This window comes from Falco biarmicus, chromosome 4 (assembly GCF_023638135.1).
Source record: "Falco biarmicus isolate bFalBia1 chromosome 4, bFalBia1.pri, whole genome shotgun sequence".
Taxonomy (NCBI): domain Eukaryota; kingdom Metazoa; phylum Chordata; class Aves; order Falconiformes; family Falconidae; genus Falco; species Falco biarmicus.
Window position 1 is genome coordinate 93,009,890 of NC_079291.1, and position 22,976 is coordinate 93,032,865.

General features: G+C 38.9%; 1 protein-coding gene across 2 annotated transcripts in view; it reads left to right on the forward strand.

Moving 5' to 3' along the window:
* PDZRN3 (PDZ domain containing ring finger 3) overlaps positions 1–22,976 on the forward strand; it is a 147,610-nt gene that overhangs the window by 119,757 nt on the left and 4,877 nt on the right. For both annotated transcript variants that reach the window (XM_056336894.1, XM_056336895.1), the window contains 4 exons: positions 10,834–11,087; positions 13,589–13,676; positions 21,321–21,419; positions 22,247–22,309. In XM_056336894.1, the coding sequence (XP_056192869.1) occupies positions 10,834–11,087; positions 13,589–13,676; positions 21,321–21,419; positions 22,247–22,309 (504 nt within the window). The remainder of the gene's footprint in view (positions 1–10,833; positions 11,088–13,588; positions 13,677–21,320; positions 21,420–22,246; positions 22,310–22,976) is intronic.

Here is a 22,976-nt window from a genome sequence, read left to right on the forward strand (position 1 = left end):
AGCAGGTGGCAAGAAGTCACGAGGGAGAAGGCACTAGGGACAATCACTCTGTGCTTTACCGTCACATGTCAGACATGGGCTGGGAAAAAAGGAAACATATGGAGTAATGAAAAAGTGCAGATCTAATACATGTGTTTTGTTGTGTTCATTAATAATGAAACAAAAGGTCAGGCTTCATTTTCACTAGGACAGGACAACTCTACATTTATACATGCATTGGGATCGTTCCTTTCAGAGACTCAATGGGCACATGCAAGCAGATCCAGCTAGCCCTCCTAAACTCTGCAGCGAGTTAGGGATTTGACGGAAGGGTGGCAAAATAAATAATATAAAATACACATAAACTTTAAACAAGACTGTAATATTCACTACTTTAAACAATTACTATTGAAGGAAGCCTTCCTACTAACATAGTTTATCTTAAGGCAAAAATCAGAGGCCACCATCTAAAAGAAAAAAAGCACAAGCATCACAGCAGTGTTTTTATACTTGTGTCAATGCAATGATAATTCTGGACATGGACACGTTGTAGGTGATCAGCCACATTGTCCACTGGCACAGAAACTGGGTGCTTCCTCATTTCATTTCTGATTGTTGAAACTTCCAGCTTTATACTGAGACAGTACATTAGCTGTGTTCAGTAGCACTCCATTTCTCGAACACCACCATCAGACTCCTTGGGAAGAGTTGAGAAGTAAGTGTTCAGCTTCATAGAAAGAGTAATTGTACAAGCAGCCTAAAACCATATTTGGTTTACGTATTCTCATGGATCATGTGCATTTACACTAAGGTAGCTCCTACAGCATCATTTTAGAGAAAGCGATCATCCGTACATTGAAAGATGACAGCTGGTAAGAAAGCCTTTTTAGATTAGGCAGAGTTGCTTGCAGAGTGCAACAGAAGCTCTTGTATCTGACCTGACAGAATCTGTGTAACTGCCATCAATTTTAGCCAAAAAAGAAAAATAAAGGGTTTTAATCAGTAGCACACTATGAGAATTCTAGGCCATAGTCAAGCAGCATGGACTGGAAGAGTACAGTGGAGTGGTGGTGGGATCCTACCTATACAACACCTCTGAGGTTAGTTTTCTTCAGCCAAAAACACTGCTGTATTTCTGGAAGGAGGTGGCCCAAGATGACAAAGCCTACTCTGCAGATACCAGGTAGCTACTAAAGCAGCAGGCTTTCTTGTTAACGAACCCACTTGGATCTGTCACTGGTGCTAGGTTCCCATATAGCAGCACTGGATGGTTTTTTTCCATCTTTTTTTGGTACCAACTTCAATAACCCTCTTCAACACAGAAAATCTTCAGAGCTATCCACAATTGTTCTTTCCCTGCCTTATATCACTGAGACATTTGTGGAAGAAGGGAGGGAATAAGAGAATGGACTCAAAAACCACAGTGACCAGCTGCAGAAATGGGAATGTCATGAATTAGAATGGCCTTACACATGGTGTCTTGGAGATCAGTGCTCAGCTCTCATTGTGGTGTGCTCTCATGGGGCATCAGGTAGATCACTAACTTGTTTTAGGTTTCATCATCTCATCTGTACAATACTCCTCCCGTCTTTTTGCTTGGAGCAGGCTCTCCAGAGAACGCGCTCTCTGTGTTTGTGTAGTTTGATGTGCCGCTAAAATAATAATAGTAGTATTTGAAGGCCTGGTCTATACACCAACTTGTACTACTCTGATTTTAATTGAGGTATGGTCTAAAATATTGCTAGACTGTCAACTATTTGAGCTGTAGGTGCTGGTAGGGCATTAGCAGGGGAAAGTTCCCTTCAGGTAAGTCTTACTCTTACAGCATTCTCAGAGCACCCTCAGCATGCCACTCTTGGAGAAAGGCGAATCATCTACAAGGACTTTTGGCCTGATTCGGTACAAGAATGTGTTTCTTACGTTACTCCAATTTAGATTAAATCCATGTAACATTACACCCTCAACTAAACAGATTAATCTTTTTATGCTATTTACTATCATTGTGTATTATTTTACACATAGAGATAGACAGCTTTTTAAAAAGCACTCATTCATAAAAAAAGCTGTAACTTGCTGTACTAGATGAATACATAGAGGTAGGTTTTTTCTCTTCAGAGGGGCACATTTGAGAAGGGCAAGAGCATTTTGATGTAATGTGACAGCAGAAGCAGCCCAAGGTGCCACAGCGGAGGCACAGCACTATACATGGGCAAATCTAAAGAATGGAAGTGGGTGATTAGACTTGCTGAATTCTGGTCATTAGTAATTCATGATTATTTATGGCTGTCGTTTGTACCTCGCTGAGAAATATAATTGATTGGCTCCCTCTGGGCCATGCTACTGAAATGGCAGACGGAGTCATTAAAAAGGGAGGGTCTGTAAACTTCGTTCTGGTTTACATGGACCAGAGTTAAGCCATGAGCAGATACATAAAAGAATACCTTTTTAAATGCAGACAAAATATGAAAAAGTATTTCTGCCCTGATACAAAATCATTTAAACTGATGAACGCATATTTAAGAAGGGCTCCAAATAAACTTCACTAAGTACAGTAGTCTCAGAAACCCCAGCATTAGTCTAAATCTGGTTTCATTGAGGCAAATGATAAAATTCCCTATGGTTTTGAGTCATGATACATAGGAGCAGAGACTGAGGAGCCAGTGAAAAGCAGGCACATTTTCATATGCTATGTAGAGTACTAGCATTGCCTTGTTAAATAAGTAAATGTGCTAATTACTAGCAGAATAAAAATTCCTTTATTTCAAGGGTCTTTCTCCCAAGATTTTCCTTTTGGAAGTTAATGGTTTAGAGAACAAATGTATGTTTTACTCTTAAGTAAAGAATTTTTCTTTGGTCTTAACTATTTTGTCATGGGTGGCTCACAAGGCAGAAGGGAAATGCACACACATGGAAACAGTCTATTACTAAACAATATAATTCTGGGTTTTTTGAAAAAGAGAGAGACTGTCCATATGAGGGAAATAAAAGAAGGATTAGATGGAGCTGCAAGAAGAATTAACCTATATTTTGAACCTTCTTTCTCCAATTCCTGAGGAAAAGGGGGTTTAGAAAATAGGCTTTTTGCTGTTCTAGTTTCTATAAAAATCTTTAAAGTTCTGCTGCTTTTTCTTAATATGCAGACTTCTTAAGAACTCACTAAAGAAGTGAATCAGACCATAAAGAGCGTTTTAAATGGAGCACAGACGTCTGTAGTCTAACAGAACTAGCATTTTGATAGTGCATTTCCCAAGGATTTGCATGAATTTCTACAAAGAAAAGCTGCTTACTCATTCTTAAGCAAAAAAGTTTTTTTCTCTGTGACATCTGTGAAGCATAGAAGAACCAACAAGCTGTACAATGCATACAAATGTTTACCATTCATGACATTAAATCCACATAAATCAGTCTAACTTGATGGATGGAAAAATAATTTTCTTTTACTGAAACCTTTCTTGGTTTCTAGTTTCTGTTGCGTACTACCAACATGAAGCAAACAATTTTTTTTACACACTATTTAAGCAAAAATAAAGTACAAAGTAATTGTAACTACACACAGTAAACTCTTATCCACAGGAATTTTCTGGCTTTCTCAACCTTTCCGTTAAATATTTCTGCCAATATCCAGAGTTTCTTCATCTATACTATTGCAAACAATGCTTGCACACGCTTAAATGCAAAACTCTACACCTACATTCATCGAATGTCCTGCCTTATTCTCTTCTGCAAACCTCTTTCTAGCACAGCCCTGTCCCGTTGCCCTTGTATCGCCTCTGCAGGGCTCCCAGGGGCTCAGCTGCATGCCCCCCTTGTGACTGCAAGTGGGAAACAGAATCAGTTCAAGGAACATCTTTCTTTTGTGAATAACCCAGCTGCGTAAATTTGCTATCACAGGAAAACAGAAAAAAAAAATACTGGGTATTCCATAAGCATTTTATCAGAAGGAAAAGAACACAAGATTGGTGGTAACCAGGAGGAAATTCTGTCTGTGTAAACAAGTGGCATATTTTTATATACCTGAACACCCCCAATTTACGTTTGCCATCAGCAAAGTGGCAGTCTTCTCTTCCCACCCAGAAAAATAAAACATGTAAATCCCTTACCTTGCTAAACAATTAAACAGCATCTATTGATAAAATGATATTTATGTAATAGCACAACTGTGTACTATCTCATGAAAATACCTTCCTCATACCTCAAAAATAAGAATGTGTTTTCTAGTAACAGAGTACAATTCTGTCATCTTAGTCATGGCTACAAACTCCACTGACTTGCACAGGAGGTCCAGCCTTGTCCTCGCAGCGTGAAGGCTGGAGGGCTCCCAGCCTCCAGACCACACGCCAGTTTTGACCTCAGGAAGATTTGGCCTGAAATTAGCTTCTAAACAGTGGCAGTTGGCTCTGAAATTGCTGGAGGATACCAAACCTCTCAGCAGAATAACTGTTAAAGTAAAAGCACGTACATATGGTGTTAAACATGAAAAAAATCTATCCTCACAAAAGGTATTTCACTGTGAGGGAAGAGATTTCAACAGGAGGGATGCCAAACACCTCGCACAGCTCTGACAGAGAGAGACAAGCTGTTGTATATCCAATACCACACACACTTGCAGCACCATAGAATTATATGGAAAACCATGTCCCAGCTAGGAAGTGCAAATTCTTCACAAGCCTAAAGACCTAAGGTTTTCTCCTGTTTTCCTTGCTTTACTCCTTGTTGATTTGCCCATCACAGATTTGTTCTTTCTTCCTCTCCAGTGGCCACGTGTACTGCAGCATCCTATACTCTTATTATCTACATCCAACATTAGATGATGCAGGTTTATAATATGTTGCATCTGACAAGCTACTTAATGAGTAGCTACTAATGCAAGAGAGATTTGAAAACAGACTCAGAAATGCACTTGGGTCTTACAAACACTACACCCAGCAAGATCCTACTGCACATTTTTACTCTTTTATCTCCAAGGTAGCACTAACTTTTCCAGCCTTTTTCACAGCACTAGGAAGTTTGATCTTACAATCACATTGCATTTGTTGCTTTCACATCTAACTGTCACAGGCTATTCTTCAGCAGTTTCACCTTATGTTTAGGGTTCAACAGTGAAATTCATCTGGTGCTTCCATTTTTGGCCAGATACAGTATTTTGTCTTTTTTCTTTTCCTTTTTTTTTTTCCTTTTTATTAATTCCTGTTTATTTTTCTCACCATTTACTTCTTGGAAGTGGGAATTAATGAAAGCCCCATGGCTGAAATGAGTTTAAGACATCATTTCCATTTATTTGTTTGCTGGGACTCTCCACTTAGATTTGTGTCATGGCCTCCCCTATTACACCTTGTTGCATCATCTCTCTTTTTCTCCGTTACAAATACGTATCATGTTTTACCTTCATTGGCCATGACAGCATTTCCCTTTCCATTATCACAGTTTGGCCGTGCCAACTGAATGCTGATGGCACACTCAGCTTCATAACATCTTGCTTTGCTATTAGACTTAGCTCTGTTTCAGTCAAAGCCCAAACCAAGGCATTGCAAAGGCAAAACTCTCAGACTTTAGTGAGCATCAAATCAGGCTCAAGTGACTATTTTATTTTTGTTCCAAGTATTAAAAGAAAACTTCTAGGAGACACTCCCCAGACAGGATTATGCTGCCTTTATCTATAGATATCTTGCTGACTTACAACACAGATTTTAGGTAGTGTGCACTCTGCAGCCTACTTCTGTGCAAAAGAATATAACAAACAGTATATACTATAAATTACTATAAATACTATTCTATTTCATAATCATTACATAAATTCTTTTTTAAAAAAAATCAAACATCTCTTCCGTATTTACTGTATGGTCTTAATTCCAAGTATTTATCTCTGCATCTCATACAGTTGCTAACCCTACTGTCTGGCTCCACCACAAATTTCATCAAGGTCCATTCAGTTCATTTCAGCTACATGCACTTCAGTTTAACTACAGCTTTCTCCATATTCAATATATTTCCAATGCAAAGAAGGTCCAAAAGCTAAGCATTTCAACATTTCAGACAAGTTAATTTATCTATCTTTTGTGCCATGAAAGATCCCATTGTCTCTGTCACATGGCATGTTCTTAAGAAATTATGCATATTTTTAGGGTTTGGCAGTCTTCTCAAGCATTCATATGCATGGATATTTTTTTTCTTCTGTGGTATTTCAAATGTAACTATTTAAAAGGAAGAATTTTACTGAGCACAATTCAGCAGCATTAGGAATAAAGTGTCTATGATTATAGAGACACTTTTTTTTTTTTTTTTTTTTTACAAAGTGCAACTGTACTAATATATTTATCGGCTTTTAAGCACTGGGAATAATTGTTTGTTAATTGTGAAAAAATTTCCAGACAGAAACTAAACATCTTAATATCATCTATTTGCTAAAGTTTTGGAAGGGCTCAGAATTAGCCACAAGCACTGATTCTACACAGACACCAGAAATCAGGCCATTGAAATCATCCCAGTATTCCCAGTACATTTTTCTTCTGCATCATTTGCGTGCTACGAAAAATAAAATACCAATACTTGCTTTTTCATCTAGAAAAAGTAGCAGTTTGGCTCTGATGTACATGAACAGACGTGAGAATTACTAGGTTTCATTATCCAAATATTTTAGCATAGCCATCCTCATGTCCCATCAGCAGAAGATTATATTATTGATTTGCTGGGATGGGGAAAAAAAGAAGTAAATACAAACTATTCACTGCTCGATATTTAAAACGTAATGTGGCAGTTACCGCAGGATTTTAAGGGGCTAGTTTCAGACAGTGTAATTACCCTGCTGTAAATCACTTTAAAGCATATTTTTGCATCATTGCATATTCTTCCATCATTCTACATTCAGAAATTAAGTGGTTAATAGCGATAGCTTGGTGCAGCCCATTACCTCTTATTTTGTTAGTGCAGTTCTGAACACATCTAATCAGTCAGCAGTCCACCACATTGCTGAAGACTGCTGATCAAAACAGAAATGTGCCGAGCTAAAAGGGTTCCACTCAGTTTGAATTTACAAATCAGTCCCTTGCAAGAGATCCACAGACTGACCCTGAAACCATTCACTTTGTGAACGGCTAGCGTCCAGAGAATTGCTTGCCTAATACGATGTGGGTGCTGCCATATTTCATAGCATTACTCACTTCCAAAGACAAAATCCCCAAGCATATTTTAGCAGTAGGTTAAGAAACACATAATAACAGTACAGTGTGTTATGCTTTCATTTCACTATAGTCAGTGCCATCTTATCAAACCCGTAACACAAAATTGTATATACGTCAAATATAAATCCCCTTTTAGACTTATTTATTTACCATGCTCTGCAGAGTCCTAGTATTCTAAAATGCCCAAGTAGACATTGTTGAATACAAATTAACCAACAAAATGCTCAGTTCCAACTTGAAGCCAGCAATACAAGATGAAATGTTCTAGCAGAGCAGCCCTGCTGCCATTACTTACAGCACTTAATGTCCCTGCCCCCAGGTTTTCTCCAGCCCCTCCACTGGGGCTATCCTTGCAGCCAGTGAAGCAGAACAAGACGAGCACATGCTCCTCAACAATCTCACTGACTGTCCAGTATCTACAGTTAAGCCTCTGATGAGTAGGCATTTGTGAAAACCTGCATGTAGCAGTCCTGCTGCCAACTGCTGCCAGAGAGGGAATGCGGCAGCAGGCAGGCCTACAAAATGCTGAATCTCAACCAAAAGCCAGAAAGTCACAAACCTTTTCTGCATGAGGTCCCCTTGGCAGTAGGAGAGGTTTTAGATTAAAATTTAGCTGGCTCTTCTCCCTGATTCTAAAATCTGGTCTCGCATCCTTCTGCCTGGCTGCGCAGCACTTCTCTTTTTCACTGCATTATCAGCTTGTAGAAAACAGTCAGGATACTACTTGGAAATAAGTCCTGTAATAACAGTTTACAATATAGTGCAACAACCGCCTGTTCCTTACATGATATCAACCTGACTTTGAAGTTATGATTATTTAAATATAACAGTTACATATGAAAGCACAAAGTATGCCAGTCCACAGATCTGCGGAAATTAAGTGTCCTAAGGAACCTAAACTAAAATGCAGGCCTGTACTAAACTGTGTGTAACCCAAATTCATTACAATATTGAGGAATAAACTGGAAGACTATCCTACACATTATTTTACCAGTTTTTAGCATAAAGATGTAGAAAACATCTCACACTGAAAGCTTCCTGCTCAAGGGTTGTTCTGAGCATATTTCTGAAAAACACTACCCTTGCTGCAATTTAGATTCTTCCTTTTTGATTGCTTGTTGGATTTAGTTATACAAAAAAAAAAAAAATATTAGGATGCACACAGTAAAATGTGCAACATTTAATTTGCAGCAAATAATAAAACTCAAACCATAATCAGCTTTCCTTTTTCCAGAGAAAACATTACACTGAACTTAATTTTACAGCTCTGCAAATTGTTTTAAAGTAATCTGCTCAATTGAGCGAGTTAATGATATTTAATTTGACCAGGCCAAACTTTACAGGGTATACATTACTGAGGGCAATTGAGTTCAATACAAGTGTTGGTGTAATATAAATGTAATGCTAACACCTTCCATACTCAGCTGGCTTAAGAACCCTGGTGTCATCGCCTCTCTCAGATAAACCAAAGATGACAGTGTAGAAGCGTTACGTGCACAGGGTAATTCAGCAGGAAGTCAGCCTTTCCAATCTGCTCTGCACTTGAGTTAACCCTCTTTACTATTACCCAGTCCTTTGCTGTGGGCAATCCATTAAGTATGGGCTACATTCAGTTACTGCACTGAGTAATGTTACTCGTTCAGTTGCCCCACTTAGTTTAATGGGACTAGATTTGTGAACTAAGTGCAATCTGACAGAAGCCAAGATAGCAGAATCTCGAGATATATTTTAGCATTTTCAATCATATTTAAGAAGCTAATGTGGCAGAGTCACCACCTCAGTGCACATTTCAGGCATGTACAAAAATGAGTAAATTACAGAGCAGTAGCCACCACTGATACCTGAGGCTAGGCATGATTCCATCTGTGTCCAATCAAGGCAATTCATTATTTTTGTGCCTTGGAAAAAACAAGCTATTCTTCCCTGCAGAAGGCAAGAGTTTCTGCTGTGCAACTCATACCTCTGATTACAAATACAGTAATGTGGTTTATCAAGTGAACAGCTGTCTAACTGGAAAGAGTTAAGATGTAAGACATCATTCATAAAGAAAATATATAAACAAAGTATGATTCTTAATGAGAAGGACTGCTATGACAGGGGCCCTCACTGTCAGTGGTCATATAGCATCTTCAAATCTCCAATTTCAGTTTATCTCTGTGTCAGCCAACATTTGCCCCACTCCAAAGAACGTGGTAACTATTATATGATAGCATGAGGCTTTAGATCATAATTTCACTGTACAGCTTTCTCTGGGCAGCTTCTCATCAATTGTTTCTTGTCATCTATACTAAAATGCAAACAGTTTGCAGGTTAAAAGAGGATAAAAACTTACTGGAATTACTAGTGGTTCCCACTATTTCTGTAACATCACTTCTTGCATATGAGCGCACAGAGCTTTCAGATTTGCCAACGTATTGACAAACAGGCCAAATTTCAAAAGAAATCTCTGTGTTGGGCTGGAAACAGCAAGAAGTAGGCACAGATGCAGTCTTTTTACCATAGTTGCCTTTTTTCAGTTTGTTCCAAACTGTTCATTGTGTTTAGCTTCCTTAAAATTACAATCCGTACAGTCAGAGACAGACAGAAACATTACAATTTCTCAAGAACGAAAACTTGAAATGAGAGTTACTGTTCTGCAGCTTTATAAAAATTCTGATGAATATGACCTCATCTCTTTCACAGCCTCTGGTTAGACTTAGATACTTATGAAGAATTCATTAGAAACTGTGTGAGGAAAGAAGCTAAGCAAGAGTGATATGCAAAGCCACAGTGGGCTGGAAATTCTCAAGACCCCTCTCTGGATCAGGAAGGACACCTCTGCTTGCCAAAGATTTGAAACTGTGTATAGAATTGATTGCCTCATTTCAGTTTTGCTGTTGTGAACAGAATCTTCACTACTCCTTTGAGACAGGAGGGATCTGTTTTAAGATTCTCTTCTCAGACACCACCACCCCCTGCCCCCTTCTTGGCCTGGCACGTCTAGTACTGGTAGTTCTCGGTGGAGTCTCTCAGTCATGTTTAGTAAAGGTTCTGTTACGTTATTCATTCAACCACGAGATAACGGTGGTGAGATCTGGAGATGGGGAATGGCCAAGCTACACAGCCAAAAAAGTCCTTTCAAAGAAAAGCCCATGATTGTTTTTCCCTTATTATTTCTATTCACTACCCCAGTCTGATGTCCATGCCCATCCATAAAATGCAGGTTTTTACTGCAGGGACTGCGTACCATTGTCATGTCTCATCTGAAAAGTTGTTCATCAGACACAAATACATGGTTTTGTAGTTTCAGATCTTGTCCCGGTAGTTCTGTTCAGCAAAAAGGTTAAAAGATTAAAAAACAAACAAAACCAGAAAAATTATAGGAGAATCAATAACTTTTTCTGTTTGAACAAGGGCTGAGGGATTTCTAATCTGCAAGAAACAAATGGGATGCTGGTTTGTGCTTTAGTTCAGTGAGCCCAGTAAAATCTAACTACCAAAATAAAAAGCAGAGCACAGGATTTGTAAAGTTGCTGTAGTAAAACGGGAAGATGAGAGAAGCGTAACATTACATAAATAGTTCCTAGTACATGTATATATACCTTTAGATGGAAGTTGAGACTTAACAGCCAAAACCAACAATACCCTCCACTTTCTGACTGTTTCTCTCATTGCTTTGCTTGTTTTCTTCCCACAGGTCAATGGGAAGGATTTATCTAAAGCAACACACGAGCAGGCAGTGGAAGCATTCAAAACAGCCAAGGAGCCCATTGTGGTGCAAGTCCTGAGAAGAACACCACGCACCAAGGTCTTCACTCCTCCTCATGACTCTCAGCTGGTAGACGTGGGCACACAGACAGATATCACTTTTGAACACATCATGGCTCTAAGCAAGATGGGCTCACCTACTCCACCCGTCTCTGTGCTAGACCCATATCTCCTACCTGAAGAGTAAGTAACAGTTTACAAAGCCCTTGAAAATTCTTGCATTCCTTAACATGGCATGTTAGGAGTAGTTCACAATCTCACCTTTACTTGCTGGTAAACATGTACTCCCAGAAGCAGCCAGGATTCATATGCTATTCAGCCATAACTCAAAATGTTTTAATTTTTTTCTACACATTAGCAAGCCATTACTCACATGAGTAATGCTACTCAGTCACAACATGGCCTCATAAAGCTCATTTTTTGCTGGCATTTGATGGATAAAGTTATTGCTTCTTGTAATTCCTCTCACTGCCTCTTTGGGTTGCTTATGCTTTAACTTTATTTTTTATGGCTGCCATAAATTGTGTAATGCTAAGAGCTGCTACATTCTGTTCCAGTGTATTAATTACTTTATTATAACCCTGCAGTGATGTTACTCAAATAAGTTATTTTCTAGGACTAAAATTACTTACCAGTGCTGTCATGGATGTTTTAGAATCAAATTTTAATTATTGTTAATGGTAGTTTGATGCTTTTATACTTACAAATAAAAATGACAATTATCTCCTGGCACACACACACCACGCCCTCACACGCTGTTCAACAGGAAAACAGCTCCCCAAGGAACCCATGCAAATTGCCTGTCATCTTGCCACACATCTCCACAAGAGAAAAAGGAACAGAAAGGATTCTGAACATCTCAGCTGCTGTGTATGAGACCATGATCCGGTCAATCCACAGCAATACCTGGGTTTGCGGTGACCCTGGACACTGTCAGAGGCACTGCTAGTGTGCACGTGTTCTGGCTGCACAGTATGGCTCTGAAAGGAACCCGCAGGCAGCCTGAGCTGCAATCGTCCATCGGCACACCAACACACCCCAGCATGCCTCTCCGGACACCCCTCTCAATGCTCCAAGAAATAGGGTTTGACTACAAACAGGCACTGATCCTGTACTGCTCCTGAGTGACTTTCACGGCGTGTTAACATTCACACACTCAGCCAGCAACTGGGCGCCTGTGTGAATGTCTGTTCTGTTCATGACTCTCAGTGCTGATTACTTGAAAGACTTCCATCGGATATTACTGCATGGCCACCTATTCCCAGCCCATTGAAAATTCAAGCACAGCTGCATGTTTTAGCGGAAACATTTGACAAAAGGCTACAGCTTTGGGCTTGTTTGCAGTGAACAAGCAGCAGGGCTTAGAGCACTGTGGAGAGGACACACTTATTCTTAGAGCACCTACCCACTGCGTACCCCCAAACACATTTGCAAGAGGGGTTTTCAATACCTGCCACTTTCCAATTGCAAAACAGATTACATTAGAAAAATGGCAAAGATTAATTCATGATGAATTTTTTATGTTGCAACATGCCTGCATAATACCAGCTCAGTCCTAGCAAGTAACTTCATATTGCCCCTTAAGTGTTAGGCATAGATTCAAACTGCTAGCATCATCAGTGGCCTTGCTTTAATGTAGATGCTGGTCTTAACCACATAGCCTGCCTCACGTCTATCCCTTCATACAAAGGCAGTCAGTTAGCTATTTGGGTACGCTGTCACCCAGCATGCACAAGCAAACAGAGATGGTTTTTCTTAATGCTTCCTGTAACTTCTAAAAATCCCATTCAGCTTAATTTAGCCTGTGTATAGCAACTTGGGTATCTTAGCCAATTAGGAAATGCTGGTACATAAATAGCCTCACACTTACAAAGAAGCATGTATCTAGTTAGCAGAGAATTAAAGGGAGTTTACTTTAATTGCAAAAAAAAAAAAACCAACACACAGCCTAGAAAAAGTGATCACAGGAGCATTACGCTGGTTACAACTTCCGAAGTATAGACAGTGAAAGTGTCAGAGGGCTCAAGTTGTAAAAAGCAGCATGCCAACAGTGAATGGCAATATGAAGTAGTGCATATTTAAATAGTATTTAAATCATTATGTACAGCCTATTGCATTCAAATCAATCAACAGAATACTGTTGATCCAACTAGTTGGGTGGCATATTATTTTGATAGTACTTAGAAATTTGATAAAATTTTGTGTCTTTAAGGCAAAGTAAAAACACCAAGCAGCTCGGCAAGAATGATTCTACTTTCATGTCTGCACATAACCTGAACTCACAAGTAAATAATCTCTTATTCCCTCTCATCTTGAACCCCAGCAAATATTTACTGACTTAGTTGTCACTTGGTACCCGTTACCCTACTTGCTGCTCTCTTCTCTGTATATTTTCCCCCCAAGTCAGCTTTACATTCAGAGAAAAATCATTAATAAACACTAAGACTCTTTACAAGTCTCTCATTCATTGTAAGGTGCCAGATGTTTTAGACTCCTCTTACAATACCTGAATTTTTTCATGCACTTATTGGTGTAAATGGTATAGTATATATAATTAACCACATGCAAATTTTTGGCATGGGTGTTAGTCCATCGTGTTTGTGATGACTTGCTATAAGCTTGGAATGTATTCATATGCTAACGAGAGTGCTGAGTGCTGTCCTAAAACATAAGGTTTTTTTCAGCCATCCATCAGTGCATGAATACTATGACCCAAATGACTACATGGGAGGAATTCATCAAGAAATGGACCGAGATGAGCTGGAATTAGAGGTACTTAGTCTTTAGTAGCTAGTTACTAACAGTTAAACATGTGCATGTCACAGTCTTTATATTGTGTATAAAGTGAAAAGACATTTCAAAGCAAATATTTGTAATAACATTGCTCACTAGTTACTTCGCAGCTTGCAAACCTTAACAGCAGCGTATTTAACTATGCACCGCGGACCGATGAGCCAACTCTTCAGCTAACAAATTAACATAAATAATGAAGTCATTGATTCTGTTAATTAAATTCGGTATAAATATGCTGACATAGACTTTCTGAAAATCTGAAATACTTTTCAGCTTTGGTGAGTGGCAGGACAGGCCTGTTCCACAAAGTCACAGTAAAAATGTGTGAGTTTCACTTAAATATTCTCCAGCTGACTAACAGATGTTCTTGATCATCATATAATTTAGAAGTATTTTAAGTTTACAAGACAAGACCAGAACATATTTCACTCCCTTGATACTAAGCTGTTCCTCCCTTTTTCATAACTGAAAAGTTATATGTGTATATATATAAAATTACAGATAATAAAAGTTGAACCAGTCACAGAGGCACACAAGGCCTTTTCCTGCCAAATACTTAAAAAACGCTTTTGGCTTTAACACTTGTATATCCCATCAAAAGTTCATCCTTAGCTTTCTCAATTTTAATAACCTGCTCCCAACAATACAGAGCACAGCACAGAAATTTTGAGTGTTAGTTCTGCAAGATAGTTAAGCAGTACCGACACACTGAAGTGCTTTTAATCATTTGTAATAAATAACAGCGAAGTACCTCAGTACTTCTAAATACTACCAGCAATGTGTGACCCAGATAATCCATTCAAGATTATCCGTAAGTGAATACCTCTTAGCTTGCTTGCAACTCCTGATTTCTTAGATCCTTGTCTAGCTAACGCTTATTTGTCAAAGCAAGCAATGCTGACCTGTCTGTAGCTCTGTTTAAATCAGCGATAGATTTATCAAGAGCTTCAATAGGAGCAGTGTTCAGTCATTCTATGAGCATGAAGTTGTTCCCTCCTATAAAAGTGTTTGCAGGATCAAGGACTAAAACCTCATAAAAAAATTGTTTTCAAATTCTGCAGATCTGGTAGCAATTCATCTCTGTATACAAACACAAATCAAAGGCAGGATAAAATCAAAGTGCCAGTAAAACAAATGCTGTTTAGCAGACTTCAAGGCCTTACTTCTCAAACAAGTGCCTTTTTTTTTTTTCTTAAAAAAAATATAATATAGATTTCAGTCTTAAGGGAAAATGTAGAACAAATTAGTATTATCTGCCAGTGTCTTTCCAAAAATCTATATTTTAGGAAATTTAATATTGTGGATAAATTATATTGCTTCCATTAAAATGTCAACCAGCTGAGCTAAAAACAGTTTAAACCCATGCACTTCAGTAGTCAGACGTTAATATGCCTTAAACCCCCAACATTAATAATTTTGACATTGATATAGTACTTCAAGGCAAAAGGTGATCAGCTTAGTAACACAGGGAGATGAACATTAGAAAAGTCTCTGTAGCCTAATAGTATTTCTTAAAAAACACTAAAGATTCTTGTTCAAATTGTAGAGACTATGATCAATGGTAAGGTCAAAGTGCTAACAGGGACTCAACTGGCTAGTGGCTTTTTTGTTTGTCTTTTGATAGATATGTTTTAAAAGACCACAAAGGCACCATTTCATTGACTGCAGCAGGAATGTCTAAAGTGAGAAAGCCATCAAGTCAGCCTTCTGGGTTTCTGTGTCCATAAAATGTGCTTTGAATTTAAATCAGAAGCTCCTCATCTAAACTTTTATGGTCTATAACTGACTGGTTAGTGATTTCTAACAAGTAAAAAGGAAAAAAACAGTGAAATACCCAAGTTCACAAGCAGCTTCTAATGTAAATATCCACAGGCAGGAATTTATGCTGGCAGTATTGCAGAGAAGCCAAAATTGTGTTCTTAGTTCTATCTCTCCACATTTATCTTAAAATTGATGACTCAGAGGTAACTGACATGTATTCCCTACAACAAAAAATAAATAAATACCATTTCTTTTCTTTTGAAGTTTACATGCCACAAGGAAAGAAAGACTATACGCTGAACTACTATTTTATTATAAATTAAAAGTACATTCATTCTTCAGAGGCCCAGCCAGAAGTCGTTTCAGGCTCATAAACGAAGAATAATGTCACTCCAGGATTCCCCAGAAACGTTACGCATTAATATGTTTATTCAAACAAGTCTGTCCGGCTGTCAGACACACAGCCCAAGTAAGGGCTTTCTCAGCGTGTTAACTTTCTCACATTACAAAGGAGAACATTCTACATCAAAAAGAGGACTTGTTCTCTCCCATTTGACTTTCTGTCTTTACCCTTTCCTATATGCAACTTGTATGTAGGTCTTGCTTTCTTCCCGAGTAGAGAACTGAACCCAGCTGAATAGCTAGCTGAGACTAAGCTTGGAGGTGAAAAACTACATGAAATGCTTGCTAACTGCTAAGAAATCTCCCTTCTGATACTCTCACTCAGTCTTGGACAGAAGTGAAGCCTTCACGTCAAAAGACTGAAGGAGAACAGATTCACTCAAACAGCTTTTTGCCCTCCCAGTGCACAGCTCGCACACTGTTCCCGGCATGAAACCACAGCATCTGATCAGCAAAAAATGAACACACAGAGCACCAAAATCTGTCCTTAAAATTTTGAAATTAATGCTTCACTGCTTTTAGGAAACCATAAATAAAAGCTGAGTACCAGGGTTTCAAGCTCTCCCCATTTGCTGTAGTTTGCTACTTTGGTTGAAAGTTTTCTTTTATTTCTCCAATAATCTATTTGCAAGGGAGAGGAGGAGGCAAGAGATAACTACCTGAACATGGGAATCAGTACACTCCATCAGAGGCACTCTGCAATTTTTGTTCCATCCTGGTTGTAAAGCATTTGAAAGCATCTTTTATGTGAATATATTTCTTCTCAGTAAAAACTCCCGCTCTGCAGGGAGTTGCACTGATCAGGAGCTTCTCAAGGCATTACTGTGTCTCTGAATACAAAGGACCTCAGCCCTAGCAGTCCTGCCCAGGCAGCAACTGAATACGTAAAGGTTTAAAAAGCAGTACCTTCCTTCAGCTTCACAACTGTACTTGCTGAGACAAGTATTTCTATGCTGTTCAGAACAAACCTAAGAGATGGTACAACATTTCCACTTGCTGGCAAGCTAATACTGAAAGATTGTCCTCCCTTAGCTGTCTGGAGAATTTCAACATGATCTTAACACCTCTTACTGCATGAGAAAGGTCTTAATCACAGACCATTGGCCATCTGCTTGGCAAAGAGCCTGAGAATCCTTCAAGTTACCTTACTTAGGCATCCTAAACCTCTTTTCATCAGGGTGAGAAGCACTTTTCTTCAGCCTTCCCCAGCACCACTGATGATTTAAGCTAGTCCAAGCTCTGCGGTCCATCAGAGAGTTCCCATCATAGAGCTGGGATGGCACAGAAACCTCAAGGTCGATTCTTCTCTAGGACAAAGAATTTTGGAAAGGAAACACATTTTATAAAATGTTCTTGTCTGAAAAGTGGAGGGGTGGTGTTTTTGCTTTTTACCTATGTTGAAAACCACAGTTACATGAAAAGATAAACAGAAAGATCATTTTCTTTAGCGTCAAGACAAGAACAACAAGATTTTTCCTCCTGCTGTGCCAGGGTCAGTCACCAAAAAGTAGCAAAAAAAGCCTCACACAGTATAAAAGTAAGTAGTTCTTTGTATTTATTTCCCTGACATTCTTGTCTGGGTGAAACCTATTAATGAAGTAGCCAAAAAGTAGGCCCTGCTGGTCAGGTGTGTCACAAGTCAGCACAGAAAAAAGCCCCACCACTTTTTACAGAGAGAGACAAGATGACAGCGTATGTATCATGCAACGTTTGGATAATGCTTTGTAAATGTTTGAACTTTTTTTTACCCATCGTTGTCCTCTCATTTCAGATTTCTACTGTTCATTCCTGTCTTGTTAGAGAAAGGACTTTGATTTTTCTTTTTTTATATAAGTTTGCAGGCAGGCCATAATTTTAAATCAGAAGTGCAATAATTCAATAATCTCTTGCAAATGAAGGATCTTCTGAGCTTTCAGAGGTTCATTTACTATTATCACTTACTCCTCATTCATATTATGAGCAGGTATAATATCATATTGCATGTTCATTTCTCCTTGTCTTGCTACAAATGCCATACGGATTTCAGCAACTAGCTCTTTGAGCCCTCCTTGGCTCTACATTTGATATGGAGCCAATAATCTTTCAGACAGTTCTCTTGTGCAGACTGTTTTGAAATAGCATACAAATACTTCTCTTGAACATCTCTCGAAGTGTCACTTTTACCTGATCTAAAGAAGCAGATTTTAATTATCTGTGTGTGTGAAAGTTGTATCTTATATGAAACTTTTACATTTATCGTACTAACGCAGCCCCAACTTTACCACACTTTGTGGATAGCACCATCATCTGCTAGTTTCTGCGGATCTAGAGCAGCTGTTGAATAACTTCAGCGTCTCCCTTCTGCAATGTAAGTGGGCTGATACGTTTCATGTTATTCTATCTGAGACCCAGCTAAGCACTAAATATACTTTCATCCTAAGACTGTACAGTACACCAGACTCATCTGAAAGAGCATGCATCTAGCAGACTCACTGGAAGGAGCCCAGCTGGTGCTGTGCATGCAGCAGCTGCTCTCTGCAGCAGGAGTACAGAATGCTGCAGGCTAGCAGGATCAGACCCTTGGGCTGTCCAGAGGTGCAACACTGAAGACAGGAGTAAGAAATGGCAAGTCCTGTGACACTGCAGACACGTGAACTTATGCCTTCAAAGTTCTCTAGACTGATATTAACTCCTAGTCTTTAATTAATCCCTGGTATAATTACACAAGCAACCATAATACCTGTACTTGCAGGTGCCATTCTTCTGTTTCCCCTTTCATGTATCTGTGCATTATACAGACTCAACTCTGAATATGGAAAATAACTTTTGCTTTGAAGACGCTGGCATTGATCCTTCAGCTCCAACTGGAATTGCACACTTTTATCTCTCAAATATCTCAAAAAATTATGATTGTATTAAAACTTCATTGATGCAAAGACCCACAGAAAGCAGCTGTTCCTATCTTTAAGTTCACAAAATTATCATGTTTGGGTAGCATCAAACACACTTACTCTATTCCTACCAAGACTAAAGGGATTGTACCCAAGGGTAACTCTGTCAACTAATTACTCATAAAAATTCAGGTTCTAAACACCTGCTCTAAAATTTTTTTTTTCTTTAGCTTTTTACTGCTTTATTTGTGAGTGTTTTTAAACAATGTGTATCTGTTTTCCTTTTAAAATATATATTATTTAATTTACCAGATGATTTATTACCTTCTGCTATATCACAGGTGATGTCTTGGATGGTGTGTTTTAAATATAAAGCCATACTTTTTTTAATTATAATAACACCTTTTATAGTTGTGTACTGTTGGAAAAACATCTATTGTTATTCAAAACATGCAGCAGGTAAGAATGAAACTAACAGCTTGCTCCCTCCTCTCCTTCCACTCCCAAAAATTGCTGGCAAGTGTTCACGGTTACATAGGATGTATTTAAATAATGGCCAAAGTCACCGTGCTTTTTTGTTTGTTTTTTTTGTGGGGCTCTTCTTAACATTTTATTTATATATATATATATATACATACACACACACATATATATTGGGGGGTTTTCCCCACTACTAGTATGACAAACAGTAGAACGAGCTACAGCATTAATTTCTTGCCACTATGCCATTGCCATGTTTTTAAATAAGTAAACTGTATAAAAACTTTCCTAAAGACATGAAATCTTTACGTTAAAGCATGCGGGAAGTAAAGGAATCTTTCTAGGCCTGAATTAGACCCAATTCACAAATTCCCACCTCACCCCCAGTTGGCATCATTATTAAATGCAGAATAAAGGCATTGACTACAGTGGCATTCCCAAGCATCAACTGAGATCAGAATAAAATCCACTTTGTCTCATCTTTTCTTCTGAAGAATTTCCACCTTCTCTCTAGAAAGCCCCCAAAGCTTTAGAAATCTGGAAAAAAAATCCCACTATTAAAGCATTGTGTTCAAACCTTTAAGTAACAAAAGAGGGAGAAAAAGAGCAGCAGTTCACCATGGATACTATTGATTGAAACCATTTAAACACCATCTGAAATGTCACTGACATTTACAGCTATATTTCTCTCTTTTTTTTTTTTTTTTAATTATGCATGTTGACAAGTAAATAACATGAGAATGCTGATCTTGGCAGCTGTCATCTAGACATGCCAATAAATTATTCATTCAGCTTCTTTCATTGTCTTGCCCCTTACAAATGGCACAGCACAGGTCAAAACAGAGAGAAGTTCAGAAATAATGAGTCGTGTTATCAGGACTTTTCCACTGGAATGGACAGGTCCAAGCACAAGCACGCGGTTCAGGGTCTGCCCTGGGGCTGGGACAGTCCTCGGATCCTGCACGGGCTGTGCCCTCTTTCTCAGCCTGTGTCCCTTTGCCCCCTCTGCCTGGTCCCAACTCTTTCCTTCGCAGCAGTGGGGCTTGAGCCCCACAGCTGCCTCCTCCATCCTACCTGGCATTAGCTGCAGAGGCGTGGGACCTGGCAAAGCGTCGCTCACTGCCAAGCACTCTGCTAAGGGAAGTAAAAAAATACAACTACGGTTGCTATTACACCTCTATCTATGAGGAAACATCCTTCCTCCCTGTGGCAGCATCATCAGGACTGGCACAGCAGTTAGAGTAAGCGGGTTAAGTGCATTGCACTAGGCTCCCATTATGCCCCTTGGAAGCAAGAAGGCAGAGCTGAAAGATGCTACATGGATGGCCACACCGACTGCACCAGCCAGAAGCATTGCACAGCTTGTGGGTATCTCCACGGATTTTACAACCCTATATACAGACCAGCATCACAGAGCAGCAGCAAATGTAGGAGTAAAACAACCCACATGAAATCCTCATTGCAAAAAAGCATAGAAAAAGCACATTTATTTTTAAGATAGCTTAAATGTCTCCAAGACTAACAAGACCACCGAAGAGCACTAGAATGATAAACCATGACCTGCTGAAACCAAACCCTTGCAAGATACTGAAGTGCTGCTTATATTTCTATTACAAATACCAAATTCTTTGCTGACAATATATTGATCTTCAGTCACGCTTTTGAGAAATTTATTGAATTATTTCATGAAAATTACACAAGTTAAGGTAATAGAGTATTATATTTTTCTCTGAAAAGCCAGAAAATTTCCCTGCTTATAAGGAAACATATATCAGCTGTGGCAAATATTGAAATCATACTTTATAAGTATTTTAGTGTTTGAAGTCTTACCACTACATGAAATATAGGTCATTTTTCTTCTTTAAGATCAATAAAAGGTCTGTTTTCAAAATGACTTCATATTGATTGAAGGGTCAAAAATGCCCCAGGTATTGATTGTCTGCATATAATCACGTTCTGCTCAGTAAGTTAACCTCGTCTACAAGTGAAATGAAAAGAGATCCACTATATCACTTAAGCAAAATATTTTCATTGTATTTGAAAAATTGCTTCCATCAGTCACCCATGTCTCACTGACAATGTCTTTTCTTTTTATTTTTTTAAACCTCAGGAAGTAGATTTACATAGAGTGAACAGCCAGGACAAACTTGGACTTACTGTATGTTACAGAACAGATGATGAAGATGACATGGGTATTTACGTGAGTGAGGTAAGATTGAGCTGATTTCCATAAGATACAATTTGTCTTTTGAACTGCAGCGTTGGGCATTTAAGACATTTGTCTTCTGTTTGTACCGTGTTTGAAAAACAGCCAGAATGCAGCAATTGGCAGCAATACAATTCTTTTTCCTTTTCTCCAGACTGAATGAAATCCTGCATCCAATGAAACCAAGCTTTGGTATATTATCATTCAGTGTTCATTTTCCCCCAACACAGTCTTAGCATCCAATTTCGTGTATGTTTTCAAAGTATTTTTAATATGTTCCTCCTTTAGTTTTTGTTCACATTTTTATTTGCAAAGATTTGGGGCCTGTTTGTCTGTCTTTGCCCCCTTTCATGAAATAAGTAGTATTTTATACATAATCTTTTTGTCATGCAGATCCATTTCAAATTAGTAGCAGCAGTTTGGGGAAAAGAAACTCATAACTAAATCTAAAACTCTTCCATTAAAATGCATCCTTCCTGTTCTGCATGCAAAACCCGGTTCTAATCAGAGCGCTGTGTTGTAAAGCAAAATGTTAAATTATGAGGTAACTTGGTATCATGCAAACGTGATAAACCTACTTTCTCTGAAGACACATCTCAGGAAGAAACGTTTTGGTTTTGACTTGATGATTTTAATATGTATTTCACTGTGACATAAGCAAGGAGGAGTCCTGTAATCACAGAGTGAGATGTACCCAACCACAGATTTGGCAGCAATGGCAGACACACCAGCTTACAGTATCAGTCACGTTACCAGTACTGGCTTTACAACGGGAAGTAAATACTGAGCTCTCAAACCTCCAAAGCACTCACAGTTCTCTTATTTTCTAGATTGATCCTAACAGTATTGCTGCAAAAGACGGTCGACTCCGAGAAGGGGACCGCATTATTCAGGTACGTGTGTGAACAGTTTATAGTGCGTTAGCAGACTTTAGTCTGCTACAATGTCTTTAGTCTTTATTTCGCTATAATTTTTACAAATCATTCTCTTCAGACTGGTGTACATATGCTTCCTTTTAACTTTCTGAGGCTATTTCCCTTTCACCCACCATATCTCAGTCAGATTTTGATATTCCTGGCTGCATAAAGCCCTATATTGGCCCTACTCTACAGGATAAGTGTTTTGTCAGCAGATATCATCCATTTCCAGTATATATTGTGATACACTTCCACTTTTAAGCCTTCCTTCTACCACACAAGGCCTCCTTTTTGGCCCAAGTAACTACTCCTCTCTGCAAAATCTCTCCAGGCAGCCCTGTTTATTCACAGGGACGTTAGTACTTGTGCAGCAGGCTGAACACCCCAGTGCCGTGTGCCAGAATGAGCTGTCTTCCAAGTGCAACAATCCTACACCATAAGGGCTTTGTTAGAAGCCTGAGCAGACACTGACACGAGCAGAGGTCCACATCCTGTTCAGTCTCTGGGAGCAGCATCCTCAGCCTCACCTGTCCCACACAAGGACGTTCCTGTTCCTTTCCACCCACCAGACCTGATGTTATGATTCTGCTCCTGCCTAGCTCTCCTTCTCCAGTTTCTGTCCTCATAACAAGGCTGTGCACAT